At 49.6% G+C, this 18,452-nt stretch overlaps 9 protein-coding genes across 9 annotated transcripts; 4 read left to right on the top strand and 5 right to left on the bottom strand.

The window, feature by feature from the left end:
* Nucleotides 1-416: 416 nt before the first annotated feature.
* Nucleotides 417-1,901, bottom strand: ASPWEDRAFT_105142 (AAA family ATPase VPS4; the record flags this gene model as incomplete). Its single annotated transcript, XM_040827700.1, has 4 exons — nt 417-638; nt 696-1,146; nt 1,199-1,531; nt 1,597-1,901. 4 exons carry the CDS (start codon nt 1,899-1,901, stop codon nt 417-419), a joined length of 1,311 nt encoding a protein of 436 aa, XP_040692747.1.
* Nucleotides 1,902-2,351: 450 nt separating this feature from the next.
* ASPWEDRAFT_95711 (tubulin-binding prefolding complex subunit YKE2) lies at nt 2,352-2,801 on the top strand (the record flags this gene model as incomplete). Its single annotated transcript, XM_040839608.1, has 3 exons — nt 2,352-2,400; nt 2,469-2,664; nt 2,738-2,801. Coding segments are annotated over 3 exons (309 nt in total), but the record flags the coding sequence as incomplete, so codon positions are not given.
* A 489-nt stretch (nt 2,802-3,290) lies between these two features.
* On the bottom strand, nt 3,291-5,472 carry ASPWEDRAFT_354300 (2,3-bisphosphoglycerate-independent phosphoglycerate mutase). Its single transcript, XM_040834226.1, has 5 exons — nt 5,375-5,472; nt 5,241-5,293; nt 4,430-5,179; nt 3,790-4,372; nt 3,291-3,731 (listed from the first exon to the last, which is right to left on the bottom strand). The coding sequence occupies exons 2-5, from the start codon at nt 5,269-5,271 to the stop codon at nt 3,521-3,523; spliced, it is 1,575 nt and encodes a 524-aa protein (XP_040692745.1). The 5' UTR covers nt 5,272-5,293; nt 5,375-5,472; the 3' UTR covers nt 3,291-3,520.
* Nucleotides 5,473-5,692: 220 nt separating this feature from the next.
* On the top strand, nt 5,693-6,334 carry ASPWEDRAFT_168932 (RNA polymerase II mediator complex middle subunit MED9; the record flags this gene model as incomplete). Its single annotated transcript, XM_040830371.1, has 1 exon — nt 5,693-6,334. The coding sequence occupies one exon, from the start codon at nt 5,693-5,695 to the stop codon at nt 6,332-6,334; it is 642 nt and encodes a 213-aa protein (XP_040692744.1).
* Nucleotides 6,335-7,225: 891 nt separating this feature from the next.
* Nucleotides 7,226-9,213, top strand: ASPWEDRAFT_36788 (glycine hydroxymethyltransferase SHM2). The gene is made up of 4 exons (XM_040834544.1): nt 7,226-7,413; nt 7,476-7,526; nt 7,596-7,960; nt 8,016-9,213. The coding sequence occupies exons 1-4, from the start codon at nt 7,378-7,380 to the stop codon at nt 8,974-8,976; spliced, it is 1,413 nt and encodes a 470-aa protein (XP_040692743.1). The 5' UTR covers nt 7,226-7,377; the 3' UTR covers nt 8,977-9,213.
* Nucleotides 9,214-9,391: 178 nt separating this feature from the next.
* On the bottom strand, nt 9,392-11,688 carry ASPWEDRAFT_149847 (putative prenylcysteine lyase). The gene is made up of 2 exons (XM_040829578.1): nt 11,315-11,688; nt 9,392-11,258 (listed from the first exon to the last, which is right to left on the bottom strand). Exons 1-2 carry the CDS (start codon nt 11,478-11,480, stop codon nt 9,769-9,771), a joined length of 1,656 nt encoding a protein of 551 aa, XP_040692742.1. The 5' UTR covers nt 11,481-11,688; the 3' UTR covers nt 9,392-9,768.
* A 285-nt stretch (nt 11,689-11,973) lies between these two features.
* On the top strand, nt 11,974-13,318 carry ASPWEDRAFT_104941 (small subunit rRNA maturation protein TSR4; the record flags this gene model as incomplete). Its single annotated transcript, XM_040827682.1, has 2 exons — nt 11,974-12,096; nt 12,155-13,318. 2 exons carry the CDS (start codon nt 11,974-11,976, stop codon nt 13,316-13,318), a joined length of 1,287 nt encoding a protein of 428 aa, XP_040692741.1.
* Nucleotides 13,319-13,992: 674 nt separating this feature from the next.
* On the bottom strand, nt 13,993-15,242 carry ASPWEDRAFT_36786 (CSN8/PSMD8/EIF3K family protein). Its single transcript, XM_040834543.1, has 2 exons — nt 14,955-15,242; nt 13,993-14,642 (listed from the first exon to the last, which is right to left on the bottom strand). The coding sequence occupies exons 1-2, from the start codon at nt 15,122-15,124 to the stop codon at nt 14,057-14,059; spliced, it is 756 nt and encodes a 251-aa protein (XP_040692740.1). The 5' UTR covers nt 15,125-15,242; the 3' UTR covers nt 13,993-14,056.
* An 803-nt stretch (nt 15,243-16,045) lies between these two features.
* ASPWEDRAFT_24925 (folliculin domain-containing protein) lies at nt 16,046-17,655 on the bottom strand (the record flags this gene model as incomplete). Its single annotated transcript, XM_040832677.1, has 2 exons — nt 16,046-17,395; nt 17,644-17,655. 2 exons carry the CDS (start codon nt 17,653-17,655, stop codon nt 16,046-16,048), a joined length of 1,362 nt encoding a protein of 453 aa, XP_040692739.1.
* Between the last annotated feature and the right edge of the window lie 797 nt (nt 17,656-18,452).

Raw genomic sequence — 18,452 nt, 5'->3', positions numbered from 1 at the left:
CTAGCCCGGCCTATTTTCCAAAATGCCTAGATACAAAGATGCGCCTCGCGGAGTATTTCAACAAGTCTCACGAGAAAGTAGACTTGAACTAGGCTGGGTTGGTTTGATGCGAAGACAAAAGGATAATAAATGACAACTGCAACGCCTCGCCTTGCCAAACAAACATAACGCTTCTGAACACCGGACTCTTAGGGATAAATGTGAAGAATGGGAAGGGGGAATGGGGTCAGATGGGGGAGAATAAAAGAAAAAACAACACAAGATGAGAGTTAGGTATAGAGAGCATGGCACATTCCCTTCGTTCATTTCGATCCAACAGAGAAGAAGTCAAGAAAAGAAATTCCAAACACCAACAACGCAGGCAATTATGCAGGTCACAAGATAAGTGCCAATTATAGAGAATGAAGAAGAATCCATCAAGCTCCTTCGCTGCCGAATTCCTGGGTCCACTCCGAGTTTCTCTTGAGGTCTTCCTGGCTGACTGTCGGTCTGGAATTGTGAACGGCCTTGATGAAGTCTTTGAGAACAAGAGGTGGTTCAAGAAGTTGATCTGCTTCAACGTTGACCCAGCTCATCTCTGTTGCGCCTGCGTCACCTGGTGAGCACGGGGTGAGTTTCTCTGCGCCTTCAAAGATAACCTACATAAACGTTAGTCAATTTCGCGGGTGTCAACATTTAGTTTGGGGATGACGTACCTTCTTGTAGTGTGTTGCCGTTTGAATCTTGCGGATTGGTTGCATGAGTGCATCTTGCACGGCAATGCTAATATCACTTCCAGAGTAGCCCTCACTCATCTCTGCCAAAGTCCGGAAATCACCTTGCGCCATCTCGCACGGTGTTTGGCCCACGGCCAGCATGAACATCCTCATCCGTGCGTTGATGTCGGGAAGACTAATATGGACTCTCCGTTGGAATCGGCGTCGAATGGCTGCATCGAGTTGCCAAGGAATGTTGGTTGCACCCAGAATCAAAACACCCTTCGAGTCCTTGCCTACACCGTCCATCTGTACCAGCAGTTCGGTTTTGATGCGGCGAGATGCTTCCGATTCACCTTCGCCACGGGGTCCACAAAGGGCATCAACTTCATCGATGAAAATAATTGCAGGCTTGTTTTCTCGGGCCATGTTGAAGAGCTGTTTTACGAGTCTGCGAGAGCGTTAGTTACATAGGCAATATATCTTGGGGAGTCAAATGGTACCTTTCACTCTCACCCATCCATTTCGATACTAGGTCACTGCTACTGACACTAAAGAATGTGCTGTTCGCCTCTGTCGCAACGGCCTTGGCAAGATACGACTTTCCGGTACCTGGAGGGCCGTAGAGCAAAATGCCCTTCCATGGTTGCCGCTTGCCAGTGAATAGGTGTGGGAATTTTATAGGAAGGATCACGGCTTCCTTGAGAGATTCTTTTGCGCTCTCGAGACCAGCAACGTCCTCCCATTTCACGTTGGGTTTGTCCGATAGGATTGCTCCAGCAAGGGCTGATCGTAGTTTCTTGGAATCGGCGTCTTCATTGTCATCATCCTCTTTTCTATAAACCGCAAGGCGCCAGTCAGCATGCGATACTGCAAGATACAATAATACGTAAGAATCAACACATACCCGCCTTTCCCACTTCCTTGCGCCACCTTCCCGCCATTCGCGCCTACAGCACTCGGTTTTTTTCGATCAGACTGGGCCAGGTGGTTCTTGAGCTTTTCTGCACGGTCCATATATTCGCCCGCCTTTGCGCGGATCATTTCCTTGGACTTGGGGTTCTTCTCCCATTTCAAGGCGAGCATGAACAACTCCAGTGCGGAGTAGTAGCCTTGATAAGCTTTCTCGTACTCTCCCTCATTGTCGTTCTCGATGGCCTTCTTGACGGTGTCAATCGCCCGTCCCAAGAAATCGGTATTGCTCATGATGGATATATTCGGTTTATTCTCGCTCGTTATTCAAGGGGGCGGTAGTAGAGGTCGGCCAAGGAGGAGAACGAGGAGCGATGATACAAGGCGGGGGAGGGTTTCGACAGGTGCCCGCTTTGCCGCTGTCTGGGCTATGATGCGACGGACAAGTGCAGCCTAAAGTAAGAATTGTAAGATAGAATGAGTCGATGCAGAGAATTAGCGGGGAGAACGCCGAGGAAGTCTTTTCTGGGTTCTTTGGAGTATGATAGACAGAGGAAGAATGGAAAGCGGGCGGCCAAGTTGGCTCTGTTTACCGTGGTTCTGCCGCCGCTCGCAGATTATCAGCATTTGTGTCCCCGCCAACGCCGATGGCCCATCACCTTTTTTCCAACCAACCTACAACCTCAGTTTCAACGCAGCTTGTGGCATACATTGTCCAGCTAGACAGACGCCATGGCGGAAGCACAGAAACAGATGCAGGCTCTCTCGGAGGAATACCAGAAGCTGCAGACCGGTATGCAGCTTGCGCCCCTCAATCGTTATGGCATCATCGCACTAACCAGTGTCTCTGATTCTCTCCAGAACTCGATGGTTTTGTTGAGGCTCGCCAGAAGCTCGAGTCGCAGGAACAGGAAAACAAGGGTGTCCAGATTGAATTCGACTCCTTGGACGATGATTCAAATATCTACAAGCTCATCGGACCAGTCCTGTTGAAGCAAGATAAGAAGGAGGCCGTCATGGCCGTCAACGGTCGTCTTGAGTTCATTGAGAAGGAGATGTATGCTTTCCCTTATTTTGTCACCCTCATGAAGCGCAATATTGAAATGAGCTTAAACTGATGATCTTCGCAGCAAGCGAATTGAGAAGCAAATCGAAGAGGCACAAGAAAAGAGCGACAAGAAACGCACAGAGGTAAGAAACAACAAGAAGAAATCACCGCAACCCAATCCAAAGGCGTATGCTAAGAACTATCATCCAGATTGTCCAATTCCAAAGCCAGATCCAGCAACAAGCGGCTGCCGCATCCGCTTCTGCTTAAACACTGAATCCTAACTCCAATCCTTTTTTCATAGCGCCGGGGTACACACGGAGAGAAAACAGTTGATGAACTTATGATGTTTCTATACAGGAGCAGCTGAGCTGTCCATACAATCACAAATTTCTTAAACGTCATTGAACCATGGGGAGAACTATAAGGGAAGACTATAGATCTAGGAGTGTCCCCATAGGACTTTCCTGAACTGATTCATTCAGGAGTTGGACGCAAGTCTTAGGGTAAAAGCACTCTGTGGAGTTTTTTTATATACCCTTGAGTTATTGGTATGTCAACGGTAATTACTAGACCGTCTGGCTGTCGTTCGTGCTATAGCAGTATGATATTCATGATGTCTGGTGGACTAACTGAAAGATAATCATGATATTACTCTAAACTGTGCGTTTTATTTAAAGAGACACTGTTGCAGCGATTGAAATATAAATATACATTTACTACTTGTTAATGGCATGCATTGAACCTCTATTTATGACACGAAAGTCCTGCAATCCATGCTTCATCATAACCGTTCATTTATTCATAACTAGCCACCATATCTAAAACATGGAAGAACAAAAAGAGAAAATTATATACTAGACATTTATGCCTTGACCAGAAGACTTGTTCCAGTCATCTCCTCGGGCTGCTCAATGCCCATGGCAGCGAGAACAGTGGGAGCGACGTCTCCCAAAACACCGCCCTCCTTCTTGAGGCTCCAGCCCTCGGGGGCGTTGGCCATGACGAAGGGAACCTTGTTGGTGGTGTGGGAGGTCTTGGGGGTGCCCTTTTCGTTGAGCATCTCCTCGGCGTTTCTGCAAGGAAAATGGTCAGCTAAATATGGTAGGAAAAGTATAAGATTTGCAAACTTACCCATGGTCAGCAGTGATGAACAGAGCGTAGCCGTTGGCCTTGCAGGCTTCGTAGATGGCACCAATAGCCTTGTCAGTGGCAGCAACACCCTGGATAGCAGCCTCGTAGACACCAGTGTGGCCAACCATGTCGGGGGGAGCGAAGTTGTTCATGATGAAGTCAAACTTCTTCTCACCAATGCGCTCAGAGGTCTTCTCGCCAACGCCAGCAGCGCTCATCTTAGGGTCGAGGTCGTAGGTGGCAACCTTGGGCGAAGCAATCATGTCTCGCACCTCACCGGGGAACTGTTTCTCAACACCACCGTTGAAGAAGAAGGTGACGTGGGCGTACTTCTCGGTCTCAGCGACGTGGCACTGCTCGAGTTCCTTCTTACCGAGCCATTCGGCCAGGACGTTGCCCATCTTCTGGGGAGGGAAAGCAACAGGGAAGGTGTAGTCGGTCTTGTACTGGGTCATGGTGGTGATGTCGATGTTCTTGGGGTAAGGGAAGTCGGGCTTAGGAGAGCGGTCGTAGTCACCCAACAGCTGAGTGATCTCACGAACACGGTCGGAGCGGTAGTTGAAGAAGAAGAGAGTGTCATCGTCTGAAGATGGTAAGTTAGACAAGATCTAACAGGCCAAGACTTGGGGGAATATCGTACCTTGCACACGTCTTTCCTTGCCACCGACAACGATGGGCTTCAGGAACTCATCGGTCTCCTTCTTCTCATAGCGCTCCTTGATGGTCTTGACTGGGTCGTCGCTTTCTTCGCCCTCGCCATTGACAACACCAGAGACAACACCGTTCATGGCGATCTCGACTCGGTCCCAGCGCTTGTCACGGTCCATAGCCCAGTAGCGTCCAACGACGGTTGCGATCTCACCAATGCCAATCTCCTTGGTGCTGTCAAGGAGATCCTGCATGAACTTGGCAGAGCTCTTGGGGTCGGTATCCCGTCCATCACCGAAGAAGTGGATGAAGACCTTAGGGATTTCCATCTCCTTGGCGACCTTGAGCAGACCAACCAGATGAGTGATGTTGGAGTGAACACCACCATCAGAGACCAGACCCAACAGGTGCAGACGGCCATTGCCTTCCTTAGCACGAGTGAAAGACTTGACAATGCTGTCCACCTTGTTCAGCTCACCCTTCTTAAGGGTTTGGTCGATGCGAACGCTGTCCTGCCAGACCACACGACCAGCACCAATGTTGAGATGGCCAACCTCACTGTTGCCCATAAGACCCTCGGGAAGACCGACTGCCAGCGACGAGGCTTCCAGCTCGGTGTAACCCTGAGCAGTCTTCGAATTGGAGTCGGCAAAACCGCTCATGTAGGGGGTCTCCGCAGCATGGATGGCATCGCCTTTCTTCTCCGGCTCAGGGCCTGAAACACCCCAGCCATCGATGACAACTAAGCAGATAATGATTAGCTTTGTCCCTTGACTTGAATCTTATCATGATCAAAAGCTTACTCAGAACGACTTTCTGGTCGACCTTGGCCATTGTGAACAGAAAGAAAAAATACCTGTGGTATACAGTCAATCGTTGAACATAAAGATCAATCTTAAAAAGCAGGAATTATAGGGGGGAGGGGAAAGCCACTCACAAGAAGGTAATTGAAAGAAAGCAAAATGGTGGTCAAAAGAACCAAGAAGAAATAATATGGCGGAAGAAGCAAATCGCTGGCCGGTGAAAATAATAGTGAGGGGGAGGGGCTGCTCCGGTGACGCTTTTGGTCTTTTGACGTTCTGCCTGTCTCCGACTTCCGACGTCACGGCTGGCCCCCGTTCGTTCTCGTCCGTTCTGAGCGCGTTCCGACTCTTCCCTAAACAATTACCCAGCCAGCGGGCAGAAGGGGCATACAAATCAAGTTATCTGGGGCAGCATCACTTGCAGCATTTGGATTCCTGAATTCCCGCAGATCATGGCTTCCAGATCTCCCACGGCGGTTACTCCACTGCCGAAACCAACCTCTGCGCCCGAGACCCCCTTGAAAGAGACAACGACGACAACGGCACCACAAGCAGTACCATTTCCTCCACCGCAAACATTTGACATCATCCCGCCGTTGCACGGTCTTCTTATTCGTCTACTCTCTCCCCAGACGAATACCGAGGACTCTTCGGGCAGCGCAAGAGCGGGTGGAGATACGACAGGAGTGACTGGCCCTGGGCCATCATCATCTGCTCCAACTCAGTCTCAGTCTCAACAACAACAACAATCATCTGGCGGCAATGGGAACAATGGATCTTCACATGCTGTTCCTTCATCTTCAGCACCGGGCCCTACTTCCGTGACGGCCGAAATCGCTGCCTTGGGCTCGAACGCTCCTCCGCCGCTGGATATCAAAGACCTTCCCACAGAAGCCAGCTCGATAAAAATTCGGATACAAAAGGCACACAATGTGGTATCAAACTTGCCAGATGTGGAACGTTCCGTTGCTGAGCAAGAAACGGAGATTGAAGAGCTTGAAGACCGTATCGCAAGACTGCAGTCTGTTATTTCCGACTTTGGGAAGAGGGCCGGTGCGGAGGGCTCTAAAAGGACAATAATGGATCAACCTTGAGAAAGATATGGAATAAACAGGGTGATTGATTTTCTCATTTCCGACCGCTGTCATGACTGAGGTTTGGTAGCCTACAGCTTGTGAAATTTGAACTAGTCTGCGCACTTCTGTCTCTGAGGGACACTGGGGGAAAGATGCATATCACTTACCCCGCGTCTCCAGTGCACCAAGGTATAATGTTCCTTATAGGATCATGAAGGGCAAGAGCAATTGGCTGGGAACACATTGCCAGAGTCAAGCAAGGCCGATTATCATAGGTTGCATATCACCACATCTTCGCAAAGTTAGCCAGGAGCAGGCATGCTTGATATTTGAGGCTTTTGCAGCCAGCCGTCAAGAGAAAGATATGGGTTTAATAATGCTGCTACAAGATCAATTCTTGCCAAGGGTTTACTTGGTGCATCCCGTCCGGTGGGCATGGACAGGAAACATACTCGAGATGACTGTCATAGTATGGATTGGCGTTGCAGCAGATTGGAGATTCTACAATAATAATCAATGAATTGAAACACTGTTGAGATAGCTACAATTGAGTCGAGTCGCGGGGTTTGTCGCTTAGAAGCTACCACGGTCCCCGACCCCTCGAGGAATGCATAACGAGTAATATCTGGCTTGGAATCAGATGATGATAATAGCTGCAGAAAAAGCAATTGGCATGCCCTTTTGTATGGCCGGCCAGACCAGAAATACATATCACCAGAGCCATGCTGTGTCACCCTTAAGCGCTTCAAGAATGGCAATCCCTAGTAAATTTTTTATTCTTTCTCTTTTTTTTTTTTTTTTTTTTTTTTTTTTCACTCGCGGTAAGCTGACCTCCGATGTCGTCCTCTAGTTGGTGGGGGGCAATAAAAAAAAAAGCTAAATCGAGGTGTCATTGCCTGAGGCAAGCATCCCGCCTGCCCCACCACCACCACTTCTTCTTCCTCCTCATCCCCAACCTTTCCTCCTTTCTCTTTTTTCTCTTCTTCTTTCTATTCTCCCATCCTTTCCATCCTTCATTCTTATCCTTCTTCCCTTCTTACCGGAAGATAAACTACATCACAATGGCCGCCTACGCTCTGTCGTCCTCCCACCGGGAGGTGAGTATTCCATCTTCTCAGTACAATGGTGTAAATTTTCATCACTGACTCAGTCGATGTAGCAAATGGAGAACTCTCTGGTCAACTCTGACCCCGAGATTGCGCAGGTCATGGTACGTGGACATTGTTGTTTTCAAGACTCTGGAGTATTCTGTCCATGCTAACTTGTATTCTCTCTCTAGGAAAAAGAGATCCAGCGTCAGCGTGAATCCGTTGTCCTGATTGCCTCTGAGAACTTCACCTCGCGCGCTGTTTTCGATGCTCTTGGTTCGCCCATGTCCAACAAGTACTCTGAGGGTTACCCCGGAGCTCGTTACTACGGTGGTAACCAGCACATCGATGCCATCGAGCTTACCTGCCAGGCCCGTGCTCTGAAGGCCTTCAACTTGGACTCCGAGAAGTGGGGTGTCAACGTTCAGTGCTTGAGTGGTAGCCCCGCCAACTTGCAGGTCTACCAGGCCCTCATGCGCCCCCACGACCGTCTGATGGGTCTTGACCTTCCTCACGGTGGTCACTTGAGTCACGGATACCAGATCCCCTCCAAGAAGTAAGTTGTGGTGCTTGTTTTGAGTCTGAGCCAGATTGCTAATGCTGAGTTTCAGGATCTCCGCTGTCTCTACCTACTTCGAGACCTTCCCCTACCGTGTCAACCTTGAGACTGGCATCATCGACTACGATGCCCTTGAGGCCAACGCTGAGCTGTACCGCCCCAAGTGTCTGGTTGCTGGTACCTCCGCCTACTGCCGTCTGATTGACTACGAGCGTATGCGCAAGATCGCTGACAAGGTCGGCGCTTACCTCATTGTCGACATGGCTCACATCTCTGGATTGATTGCCGCTGGTGTCATCCCCTCGCCCTTCGAGTACGCTGACGTTGTGACCACCACCACTCACAAGTCTCTCCGTGGCCCCCGTGGTGCCATGATCTTCTTCCGCAAGGGTGTGCGCAGCACTGACAAGACCGGAAAGGAGATCATGTACGATCTCGAGGGTCCCATCAACTTCTCTGTCTTCCCCGGTCACCAGGGAGGTCCCCACAACCACACCATCACTGCTCTTGCTGTCGCTCTCAAGCAGGCCGCCAGCCCTGAGTTCAAGCAGTACCAAGAGCTCGTTATCAAGAACGCCAAGGCTCTTGAGAACGCCTTCAAGGAGATGGACTACAAGCTCGTTTCCGGTGGAACCGACAGCCACATGGTTCTCGTCGACCTCCGCGCCAAGAAGCTGGACGGTGCTCGTATCGAGGCCGTTCTCGAGCAGATCAACATTGCCTGCAACAAGAACGCCATCCCTGGTGACAAGTCTGCCCTCTCCCCTGGTGGTATCCGTATCGGTGCCCCCGCCATGTCCACCCGTGGCATGGGTGAGGCCGAGTTCAAGCGTATTGCCGAATACGTCGACAAGGCTGTCAAGATCGCCAGAGCCACTCAGGACTCACTCCCCAAGGAGGCCAACAAGCTCAAGGACTTCAAGGCCAAGGTTGCCTCCGAGACCATCCCCGAGATTCTCGAGCTCCGCAAGGAGGTGGCCCAGTGGGCCAGCTCTTTCCCTCTTCCCGTTTAAATGCCGGGCATTTGGGAGTGATATGATTTCGTTGGATGCTTAAGGATATACCTTTTCATCTTTTTTTATTTTTCTTTTATTTTCTTTGCATAATTTTTTTTTTCGTCTATTCAACATTAATGCGTATAAAAAGGATACTAGTTGGGAGTGTTACAAGGGGTTTATACCGGTCTGCTTTTTCAACCTTACGCGGGTCATGGGTTATGGATACACTTAGCATGAGAAACGAGCACTAGCACCGCATCAGCTTTTTCAACAGCGGCGGTTTTTTTTTTAAACAGCAAAAGTTCAACATTCCGGCGCCGGCTGGCGACCTTTCTGAATATTCATGGTTTTTCATTTTCGAAAGCTAGCGTAGTGTAATTGAGCTATATGAATGGCGATGCAGCCACCATGTATGAATTCTTCGTACTTAAACCGGAGCTGTCAAGTCTGATGGGCTAGGAGGGAAGAATACATTGGTCAGTGATAAGACTAATTCTGCTCTCTCGATGAATGGAAAACCAGATTTGAGCTTAACCAATGCATTATGATAGAGGTAGATTGGTACACATCACTCATTTACTAATTAAGTAGGTGTGACAACATTTGCATATTACACCACATCAGCTGTTGTCCTCACTGCATGTTGTCGTCACCGCAGAGGGGAGATCTCAGGCCACTATCCCATATAAGTTAGGACAATGAGAATGAACAAAGAATCACCATATACACCTTGATTTATGAGATCAAATATGTTTCTGATTAGAATAAAAAATAGAAATATGACAGCAGAAAAGAAACAGGTCTTATTCAGAGCTCAGCTCTGTTCTCATGTCCCTTAACGCCATCTTTCTCAGCCCCCTGCGTCTGCCACGAACGAGACATCAATGCCGCCACATTCTTACCCATCAGTGCACTGGTCTCCATGGTCGAAATAAAACTCTCGATTCCACCAGTATACCAGATATTCGGGGCCAAAGAAGTCTCCTCAAAGGTCACCCGTGGATAAAGGTAAGGATATGGATGCCAGATCTTCTCATGATACCAGCTGATATCATGGCTTGGAAGGTCTTTGATGGTTGAATTCTTTGTATAGTCCTCTTTCTCTGATTTCTCAATTCCCAATATCTGCGCGACAAAATCCGCTGATGGCTGTTTCGGCGAGAATATCTTGTAGACATAGTGCTTTTTGTGATTTCCGGGAAAAGTAGATGGAGGCTTCACTGCCTGCAGGGTGCTGATACTCCAGAATTCAGAGGGACCAACGCCTTTCTCAACGGGACCAAGATTCATTCCTTTTGGAAGAGTTGTCAGGACGGTTTCGGCAACTTGACCTTCAAGACCAAAGTATTTGGGTGAGAGCTTGTATGGGGAAGAGAACAGAGTCACATGAAGTTTCACATAAGGAATTTGGTCTGGAGTCTTGTCAAGCGAGGGGGAGATTGAAATATCAGAGTACTGCAAAGGTCCTGCAATCACAACTTCGTCGAAAACGAGACTCTCTTCAACGAGGTTGTTTAACTTAAAAGTTATGGTCGAGGTGCCGTTTTTGTTGCGTACAATGGAATTCACCGTGCTGTTAAGCTTAACATTTGCTCGAGATGATTTGAGCATCGCGTCAAAGATTTGCCAGTTCCCGCCATGGATGGCCACTGCGCCATCAGTGGCCAGGCAAACCATAGACTCGAGACCGTGGATCAGGGCCAAGTTCTGTCCGTAGTTGACGCGAGTACTCGCCTGTATGATATCCCGGGCAAAATCAGGAGAGACATTATTCTTTTCAAGGAATGCATCACCATGAGATGCGGTAACATCCAACAATCCCACTGCAGCGGCAGCATCAGAGAGTGATTTGAAAGGAAACACGGGCTCCTTGTAAAGTTGAAGGAATTTGTTGACAGTGCTTTTCATCAGGTTCTGAGCTCGTATCGGCGCCAAGCCATATTTCCAGAGTAGTTTTCCGATATTCCACCAGCTGTATGTGTCTTGCAGCACAAACACAAACTGCTCTCCATCCCAGATTCCGATAGTGTCTTCGGATTCCATTGGTCGAGCGCGACTGGCACTGCTGGCCAAAAGACCAAGCTCTTTAGATGCATTGACGAGGTTGTAGTTAACATCAACGAATATTGATGCACCCAGCTCCACAGGGTAGGCCGGGTCATCAAAGACATCGACCGTGGTTGATCGACCTCCAACATAGGACTCCCGTTCGAATACGGTAATATTGACTGGGACTTGGAGAGCATCCGCGTACTTGCGCAGATTATAGGCAGCAGAGGAGCCTGCAGCTCCAGCTCCTAGTATACAAAGGTCAATTACTCATGTATTCACTGTTCGGTTGATGAAATCTCACCGATTATCGCAACCCGCTTGGGCGTTGTTTCCGAGTATGAGGATGTGCCCAGCGGCTGCTGCTCAATTGCATTGCTGAAGGGAACGAAAAGCAACGTCACCACATAGTATATAATAGTGAAGTGTGAGAACAGCTGTGGAAAGCCGTTCCTAGGGATAGAGTCCATGGGCAATTAGATATCTTGACCTGATAGATTCACGGCGTAGGACATCCGCCCAGGGCAGAAGAGTCGGTGTATGGCAGTAGATGTCTAGGGTTAATTCTTGAAGCCTTAAAGCTGAAAACGAGAGAAGCCTGTTGAGTTCAGGTGATGCAAAGCTCTGAGAGATGATGTTTACCACTTAATCTGAGAAGATGGTGACGAAGCATCACAAAGGGAAGTCGACGTCGATGATGCATGGTGTAATATTACAGGTAACAAATGGTAACACGAACATGGGGTAGTACCGCGCTAATCCTACTCCGGACTAAGGCGTTCCTGAGCCCGTATCGCTTATCGCTGCCAATCTTTTTTTATGATTCGATTTTGGATTGTGAAGAATTGCTTTCACGAGTCGACTATAACGATCCTCCAGGAGGGCTTAGAAAAGTGTTCAATCATATCCTGAACCTTCCCTTTCTGTCTATATTTCATACAGTTACTTTGTCATCCCATCACAATGGATCCATATGATAGTGACTCTTCCTTCGATGATGAGGGGTGCACTGAGACCGGCGTCCTTCTGGGATATGGCTCGGAGGAGATTCTAGATGACACGATCAGTCACCTTGGAGGCTGGCCTGTATGTACCCGATTCAAAGAATCTTGTCTGGGTGTTCGCTGACCGTTCAACCTTCCAGGCGTGGCTCGACGATGCTACCCCGCCTCCAGGTGAATTCGCCAACTGCAAAGTCTGCAATCGCCCTATGCTGTTGCTCCTTGAATTGAACGGCGACCTCCCCGAACACTTCCCCAATGACGAGAGACGACTATACATATTCGGATGCTCAAGAAAAGCATGCAACCGAAAGCCAGGCAGTATTCGAGCTCTGCGCGCAACAAGGAAGTTCAAAATCGAGCAGCCGCGGAAAACAAAGGAGGCCGAACCAGAGAAAGCAAACGAAGATAAGAAAGAGGAGCCGGCGACCGAAGCTCCCAAACAGGATCTAGGAGCTAGTCTGTTTGGAGGCGCGTCCCTCACAGGCAGTATGTCGGCCAACCCCAATCCTTTCTCGTCGAATTCGTCTCCCGCGCAAGCCAACAACATCAACCCATTTGCGGCCCCTGCCACCGGCCCATCGCAGTTGTCCCCCAAACCAGCAACACCAGCTCCGTCTACCCTTGCTGAATCCTTTGCAGACAAGGTCAAAATCTCCACCCCCGCGCCAACCACCAAGGCCCCCGAGGCCGCAGGTCCCTCTGCACCCTGGCCCCCTCAGTCCGCCTTCCCGGAACCCTACCCCAATTACTACCTTGACGCAGACTACGAGGCCATCTCCCGCCCATCTACGCCCACAATCCCCGAAAACGTCACCATCGAAAAGCCCGACGAAGACGACGGCAAAGCCGGCGCTGACCTCAAGGACACCTTCGAATCCGAAGTCGACAAGGCCTTCATCCGCTTCTCCACCCGTCTGGGCCACAACCCAGAACAGATCCTGCGGTACGAATTCCGCGGGACCCCGCTCCTCTCCTCGTACACCGATGCCGTGGGCAAGAAACTGCACGATTCTCAGGGCCCCGGCGCCGGCCATGTAACGACCATCCCGAACGGCGCGAGCCGCATCCCCCGCTGCGAATACTGCGGCAGCGAACGTGTGTTTGAGCTCCAGCTCGTGCCGCATGCCATTGCCCTCCTCGAAGAAGGCCGGGAAGGCGTCGGCTTGGGTCCTAACGACGACGGCATGGAATGGGGAACTATCATCCTCGGTGTCTGTTCCAAGGACTGCGGACCAGAGGAAGTCAACGTCGTCGGTTGGCGTGAGGAGTGGGCGGGCGTGCAGTGGGAAGAAACGAGCCAATAGATGGTTGAGTGAGGTATGAAGTGTGGCGTTGTGAGGTGATGATTATTCACGAAACAAAAAAAGTAATGTTGATTGATGTTGATGTCCATAGACTTTTCTTCTAGTTGGAATATATCAGATAAAGTTATCCTTGGGATTACTAGACAATGATATCATTTCTTCAAATAGGCATTTAGATCTTCCAAAGAAATAGACATCAAAATCGAATACAAAGTCGAAGATCGAAGTTTTCTCTCTCTTTTTTATCTTTTATTTATTTTCCTCACACAGTAATTTAATATGATAGGATAGAGACATCAACCATTTCAAAAGTTTTAAACTGTGCAAAAGAATAAAGAAGAATCAACGCCGAATGCGCCAGGTCCGGGAAAAAACTGTCCTAACCCTTTTTTCCCCTCTCCCATGCTAGTTCTAATCTTCCCCCATCATCATCGTCATCATCATTTGGGGGGGACACATGACACATTTCATGGTGGACGTAATTCTTTCTTTCTTGCTTTTTTTCTTTTTGGGGTGTTGGGAAGGATGACAAGAGACACATGAAGATTCCAAGATCTTGAGTGTGAAAAAAAGGGTAGTAGAGGAAAGAATATTAGCAAGAATGGAAGAAGAGAGATAGCGCTGCTTTTTGTTTCCTTCCCATACATATGCAGCGGAAATAAAAAAAGAGGAGAAAAAAAAAAAAAGAAATCCCAAATCAACCTAACAGAATAAACATTTGGATATCGTTTATATCATTTATGCAGGCTGCTCGAAACCCCGTCTGATGACACGACCGAACATATCAAAGGCGACCCGCTCACTCTTGACTTCGCTGCGGGCCTCGTTCTCCTGGTTGGTGGGCACCTTGACGACGGTGCCGTCGGCACCCTTCTCGACCTGCCAGGTGCACACGTCGACGACGAACTTCTCCACAGCCTCGCGGCTTCTCAGGTCCAGCCACTGCTCGAGCACATCGGCGTTGATCTCACGGAAAGTCTTGCCAACCTCGACGGCGATGCGGATGCGCACCAGCTCCTCGAATCCGGCAACGTCGGCCACCAGGTCGGCGTACAGATCGTCGGAGTTCAGGGTCGACCAGAACTGGGCGTACTGGGCAGACTCGAGTAGTGTGGAGAGACGGGCGAGCTTCTGGACCGATTCAACAAAGTCGGAGGCCTGGGCGGCGGATTGAGCTTCGGGGTCTGCGGATGGGAAAGGCTGGGTGTGGGCGGGGAGCAGGGCAAGGCAGAGGGAGAAAGCCGGCGAGGGGAAGACGGTAAGAGCCTTGGCGAGGACGTTGGTGACGGTCTCCGCCTGGAGGAGGTGAGGGTTGAATTGGTAGCTATTCAAACCCAACAGTGTCAGTGTTAGAAAACTTTTTTTAAGGTATTGTGCATGCGGCTCAATTCGAGTCTGAACAAGGACATGCCCGGGGTATTTTCTTTCTTTTCTTTCTTTCTTTTTTTTCTTTTTCAGAAGATATTGAGTTCACAACATTTTCCCAATTATCGGGTATCAGGTAATAGGAAACGTGATTATAAAAAAAATTCTCCATCATGTTAAGAAAAAAAGAGAAAGAAAGAAAGAAACCCGAAGCAACATCCCCCACTAGAGCTTCTCTCTCAAGCAAAACAAAAGAAAGGCAACAACTCACAGCTTCAACAGCGCCAAGTTAGCATAGCAGTCGAATGTTCGGTCCTCGCACTGCTGAGCAACATATTCTTGGAACACTGTAGTAGTCTCGGGGTTATATCTGTCCAGGCCGCTGAGGATGACCTCGATATTTTCCGGCCGTGTCTCGCACTTGTCAAAAGCAACACCCATCTTGTCGTCGGGTTTAATTTATTGGTATTTCGAGGGTATTAAATGAGAGGAAGGGGGAGGAGAAGAGGGGAGGGGGGGGAGAGGGGAGGAAGAATGGCGCGCAATTCGACGTTCGTGCTTGTTCTATGCGGGACGTTCTTTTTGGTGGGTTTTTTCGCGGGTTGTTGGTGTGCGCGATGGCCGTGGTTCCGGTCCCGGAAGGGTAAGTTTTTCCGGGGGGATATACTACACCAACGAGAAACGTCATGATATCGAGGGACCTACTGCAACTGAATAGATTGAGTAGATGTGCATGTTGGCTAGTCTAGTCTCTTGTTTGCTTGGATATGCAAGATTGGCTTTATTGATGAAAATCAGAGCAACCCTATAGGTACACCACGGATACTAATACATCGTACAACCGAAATACTCAAACAGTTACCACAGATTAACGAATAGATGACTAGGTCAAAATTGATTTGAAGACCAGTGAAGATCAATTCCAGGCCCCGCAGGGCTGCATAAAATACATATGATACCTTGCAAGCGCTTCGTCGCTTTCGTGACGACATTCAAATCATAACAAGCGCCCGCTTCCTCCACGAGTATTAATAGCGAGATAATGCGTTTAAAGAAACAAAAAGGTAGATCGCTTGCCCCCGCTGAAAACACTAAAAAAGAACAAATTCCCAGAAAATGCCATGAACTCCGTTTCCTTGTCTGAAAGACGCCATAGTCTATATTCGAAATCCATTCATGAAGAAACCCAGGCCGTTATGCGAAGTAAAGAAACAGGACACAAGAGTCGTTGGTGGCATTGGATTCTTCAATGGCCACATGCGGTTGTTGAGCGAATGTCGGTAGTTTGATGAATTGTTGAATGCGCATGAATATGCAGTTGGGTTCTATCCCGGTTGTTCGGGCGAGAGAAAGGTGGACTGTCTATGCAATGACCGACCGGCGTGGCGCTATCGGAATGGGTTTCGGACCCGAGGATATATCTAAATTGGATAGCCCGAGGTCATTGCCGTCGTATTTCTGGGAAGGGTGCTGCTTGGAGTCTTTCCTTCCATGCGCCACTAGTGACGCTCGTCGTGCCGAGGCATCGTCTTCATCTCGCACGGTACTGCAAACAAACTGTTCCTCGGAGACGGGGATGCCGCCAAACATCGAGCCCAGCTGTTGCAAAAGGGCCACAAAATGGGCGTGTATTTCAGTAAAAATGTACGGATTGCCGACGATTTCCGCTAGGTTTCTCGCCCGGATCTGACCAGGTCGACGGGCTTGGCCAGCAGGGTCGGCTTTCCGGCCCGTAAGAAAAGAAGATACGGGTGTGTATTCCCGGTTGCCAGCCTTATTCGCGCCGCTGGTTTGCTCTTCGCGCCGCTTTTCTTCTTCCTGGAATTTCTCGGCCGAGTTGACAATGCCTGCAGCAATGCGACCAAAGGCACGCCAGATGGCTGGGCAGGCGCGGAATGCTTTTCCGGCATCTTTTCCAGCCAGGGCCACGAGAGCGTAACTGCGCCGTTTGCCACGGGCCATGGGATCCGGCAGGCGGAATATATAGGCGACTGTGTAGCCAGCGGCGGAGTCACCAAAACACAAAGGGCCGGAAGAAAGACCACGAGGAAGCAGCTCGCAACTCAAGGTTCGGATAGAGGAGCGGCGGAGAAGGGCGTAGTCCGCAGGGTTGGGAGGGCCGCGGAGAGAGAGATAGGTAAGAATGTGCGTATGGCATGAAGCGTCCGAGGCGACGGAGGACGAATGGAGGGAATCAGGAAGGGAAGCGTGAAGGTGCGAATCGTGTGCGCTGTCATCGGTGTCCGAATGACTATTTCCGCAAGAGTAGACCATCTCCCTGGATCGCAAGACGGGGCTGCCATTTTTCCATTTTCCATCGGGAGGGCCAGAAGAAAGTTGTTTATTCAAATCGTCAGGTAAAGTCAAGCTACAGCTTGCGCAGGTATCGCCATCGGTGCCGCCCACGCGACTCGGTTTCTCGACATCGGCGGGGGCATTGTTGGCTTTGAGAAAGTACGGGTGATCCTCGATCTTGGAGCAGTTGGCACCATCGAGAGGCTTTTCGGGTTGTTTGGGCGACAGGGGGCCCTTGACACCAGCGGGGTGATCGTGCAGTTCCCGGGAGAAGACGGTGTCGTGAGAAGTAGCAGGGGTATCTTCGGGAGAGAAATCGGATTTATCGGGGTAGCATTGAGAGCAGGAGAAAGGCAGGACCTGCGAGCAGATGATCGAGGTGGGACCATGCACCTCGCAGAAATGCGTCAAAGAAAGCTATCGAAAGAGGGTCGTTAGCGGTGATGCTCCAGACAAGGGTGTGTAGAGGCCATAGGATATAGTTCACGCCCAATGCAGATCACCGAGCGCATGCGATTCCCAAGAAAAAGCATGGGTAGAGCAGAATCCCGAGTTTCGGAAGCGCAAGTGATGAGCGCAAAGCTAAACGCATGTGAAAAATGGCGGAGTTGGAGGACATGCGATGCGCAAAAAGGAAGCCAAGAAAGAGGAGGAAGACGACTCACAATGAAATCCATATCTGCGAACAAAATTACCGTCTAGCAGCATCGAACAGCCATTTTAAACCATTGTTGCGATACATGCTTTCGTGAAGATGGGTGGGAAGATAAAAAAATGATGGGCAAACCAGTGGCAATGACGCAGAGTGACCACAGGGAGAGAGAATGGGAAGAGAGGGAGGAGAGAGAAGAGAGAGGAGAGGAGAGGAGGGACAGAATCCAGACAGTGAATTGAACCACTGTCACTGAACCAACCAAGGCCAGCTGAAGAGATGTGAAGTATAAAAAAAAAAGGGAAGAAGAAGAAAGGACCAGAAGTGGACAAGCAGGGAGTTTTATTTTCTGTACAGGAAACAATACTAAGATCCAGTGGAAGAACCAATAGCTACTGGATAATAATAAATCTGGAGATGAAGCGGAATAATAACGAAGGCCGGGAGGCATGCCGGAAGGGGGAGGAGGCCCAACGACCGTATGGTACGGTACGGTAAATACCGGTATTACCGCTGCGACGCTTACCAACCCGCGCAGCCCAACGCCCGCCTAGAAGCAGTAGGCCTTTTTAGGGGGGTTTAGGCTCTGCATGGCAGCTGCAGACACCCACATCTACTAACTCATCTCAGATGCTCATACATCTGAGCTACAGTAGATACAGATAGACAGAGATAGAAGAAAACGGTTAACATTCATACCTAGGTATCTTAAAGGTAACGGAGGTAAGAGGTAATCCAACTGAGCAATGATTGACCGCATCTGAATCCCAAAACCAAAACGCTTCTGACGGCGCGGCCTCCCACTAGACCCCGTTTTACGCA

This window comes from Aspergillus wentii, assembly GCF_001890725.1.
Source record: "Aspergillus wentii DTO 134E9 unplaced genomic scaffold ASPWEscaffold_2, whole genome shotgun sequence".
In the NCBI taxonomy this organism is placed as follows: domain Eukaryota; kingdom Fungi; phylum Ascomycota; class Eurotiomycetes; order Eurotiales; family Aspergillaceae; genus Aspergillus; species Aspergillus wentii.
Note: the sequence above shows the minus strand (reverse complement) of the source record. Positions and strands in the feature narration are given on the sequence as shown.

Excerpts from the sequence above, each read along its gene's own strand:
- ASPWEDRAFT_354300 (XM_040834226.1), bottom strand. The coding sequence starts at position 5,271 with ATGGCCAAGGTCGACCAGAAAGTCGTTCTGA. Across the intron at positions 4,373-4,429 it reads CAAGGAAAGACGTGTGCAAG|ACGATGACACTCTCTTCTTC; the intron begins GTACGATATTCC and ends TACCATCTTCAG. Across the intron at positions 3,732-3,789 it reads TTCATCACTGCTGACCATGG|AAACGCCGAGGAGATGCTCA; the intron begins GTAAGTTTGCAA and ends TTTTCCTTGCAG.
- ASPWEDRAFT_36786 (XM_040834543.1), bottom strand. The coding sequence starts at position 15,124 with ATGGGTGTTGCTTTTGACAAGTGCGAGACACGGCCGGAAAATATCGAG. Across the intron at positions 14,643-14,954 it reads AACTTGGCGCTGTTGAAGCT|CTACCAATTCAACCCTCACC; the intron begins GTGAGTTGTTGC and ends GGGTTTGAATAG.
- ASPWEDRAFT_149847 (XM_040829578.1), bottom strand. The coding sequence starts at position 11,480 with ATGGACTCTATCCCTAGGAACGGCTTTCCACAGCTGTTCTCACACTTC. Across the intron at positions 11,259-11,314 it reads CAAGCGGGTTGCGATAATCG|GAGCTGGAGCTGCAGGCTCC; the intron begins GTGAGATTTCAT and ends TTTGTATACTAG.
- ASPWEDRAFT_36788 (XM_040834544.1), top strand. The coding sequence starts at position 7,378 with ATGGCCGCCTACGCTCTGTCGTCCTCCCACCGGGAG. Across the intron at positions 7,414-7,475 it reads TGTCGTCCTCCCACCGGGAG|CAAATGGAGAACTCTCTGGT; the intron begins GTGAGTATTCCA and ends CAGTCGATGTAG. Across the intron at positions 7,527-7,595 it reads CCGAGATTGCGCAGGTCATG|GAAAAAGAGATCCAGCGTCA; the intron begins GTACGTGGACAT and ends TTCTCTCTCTAG.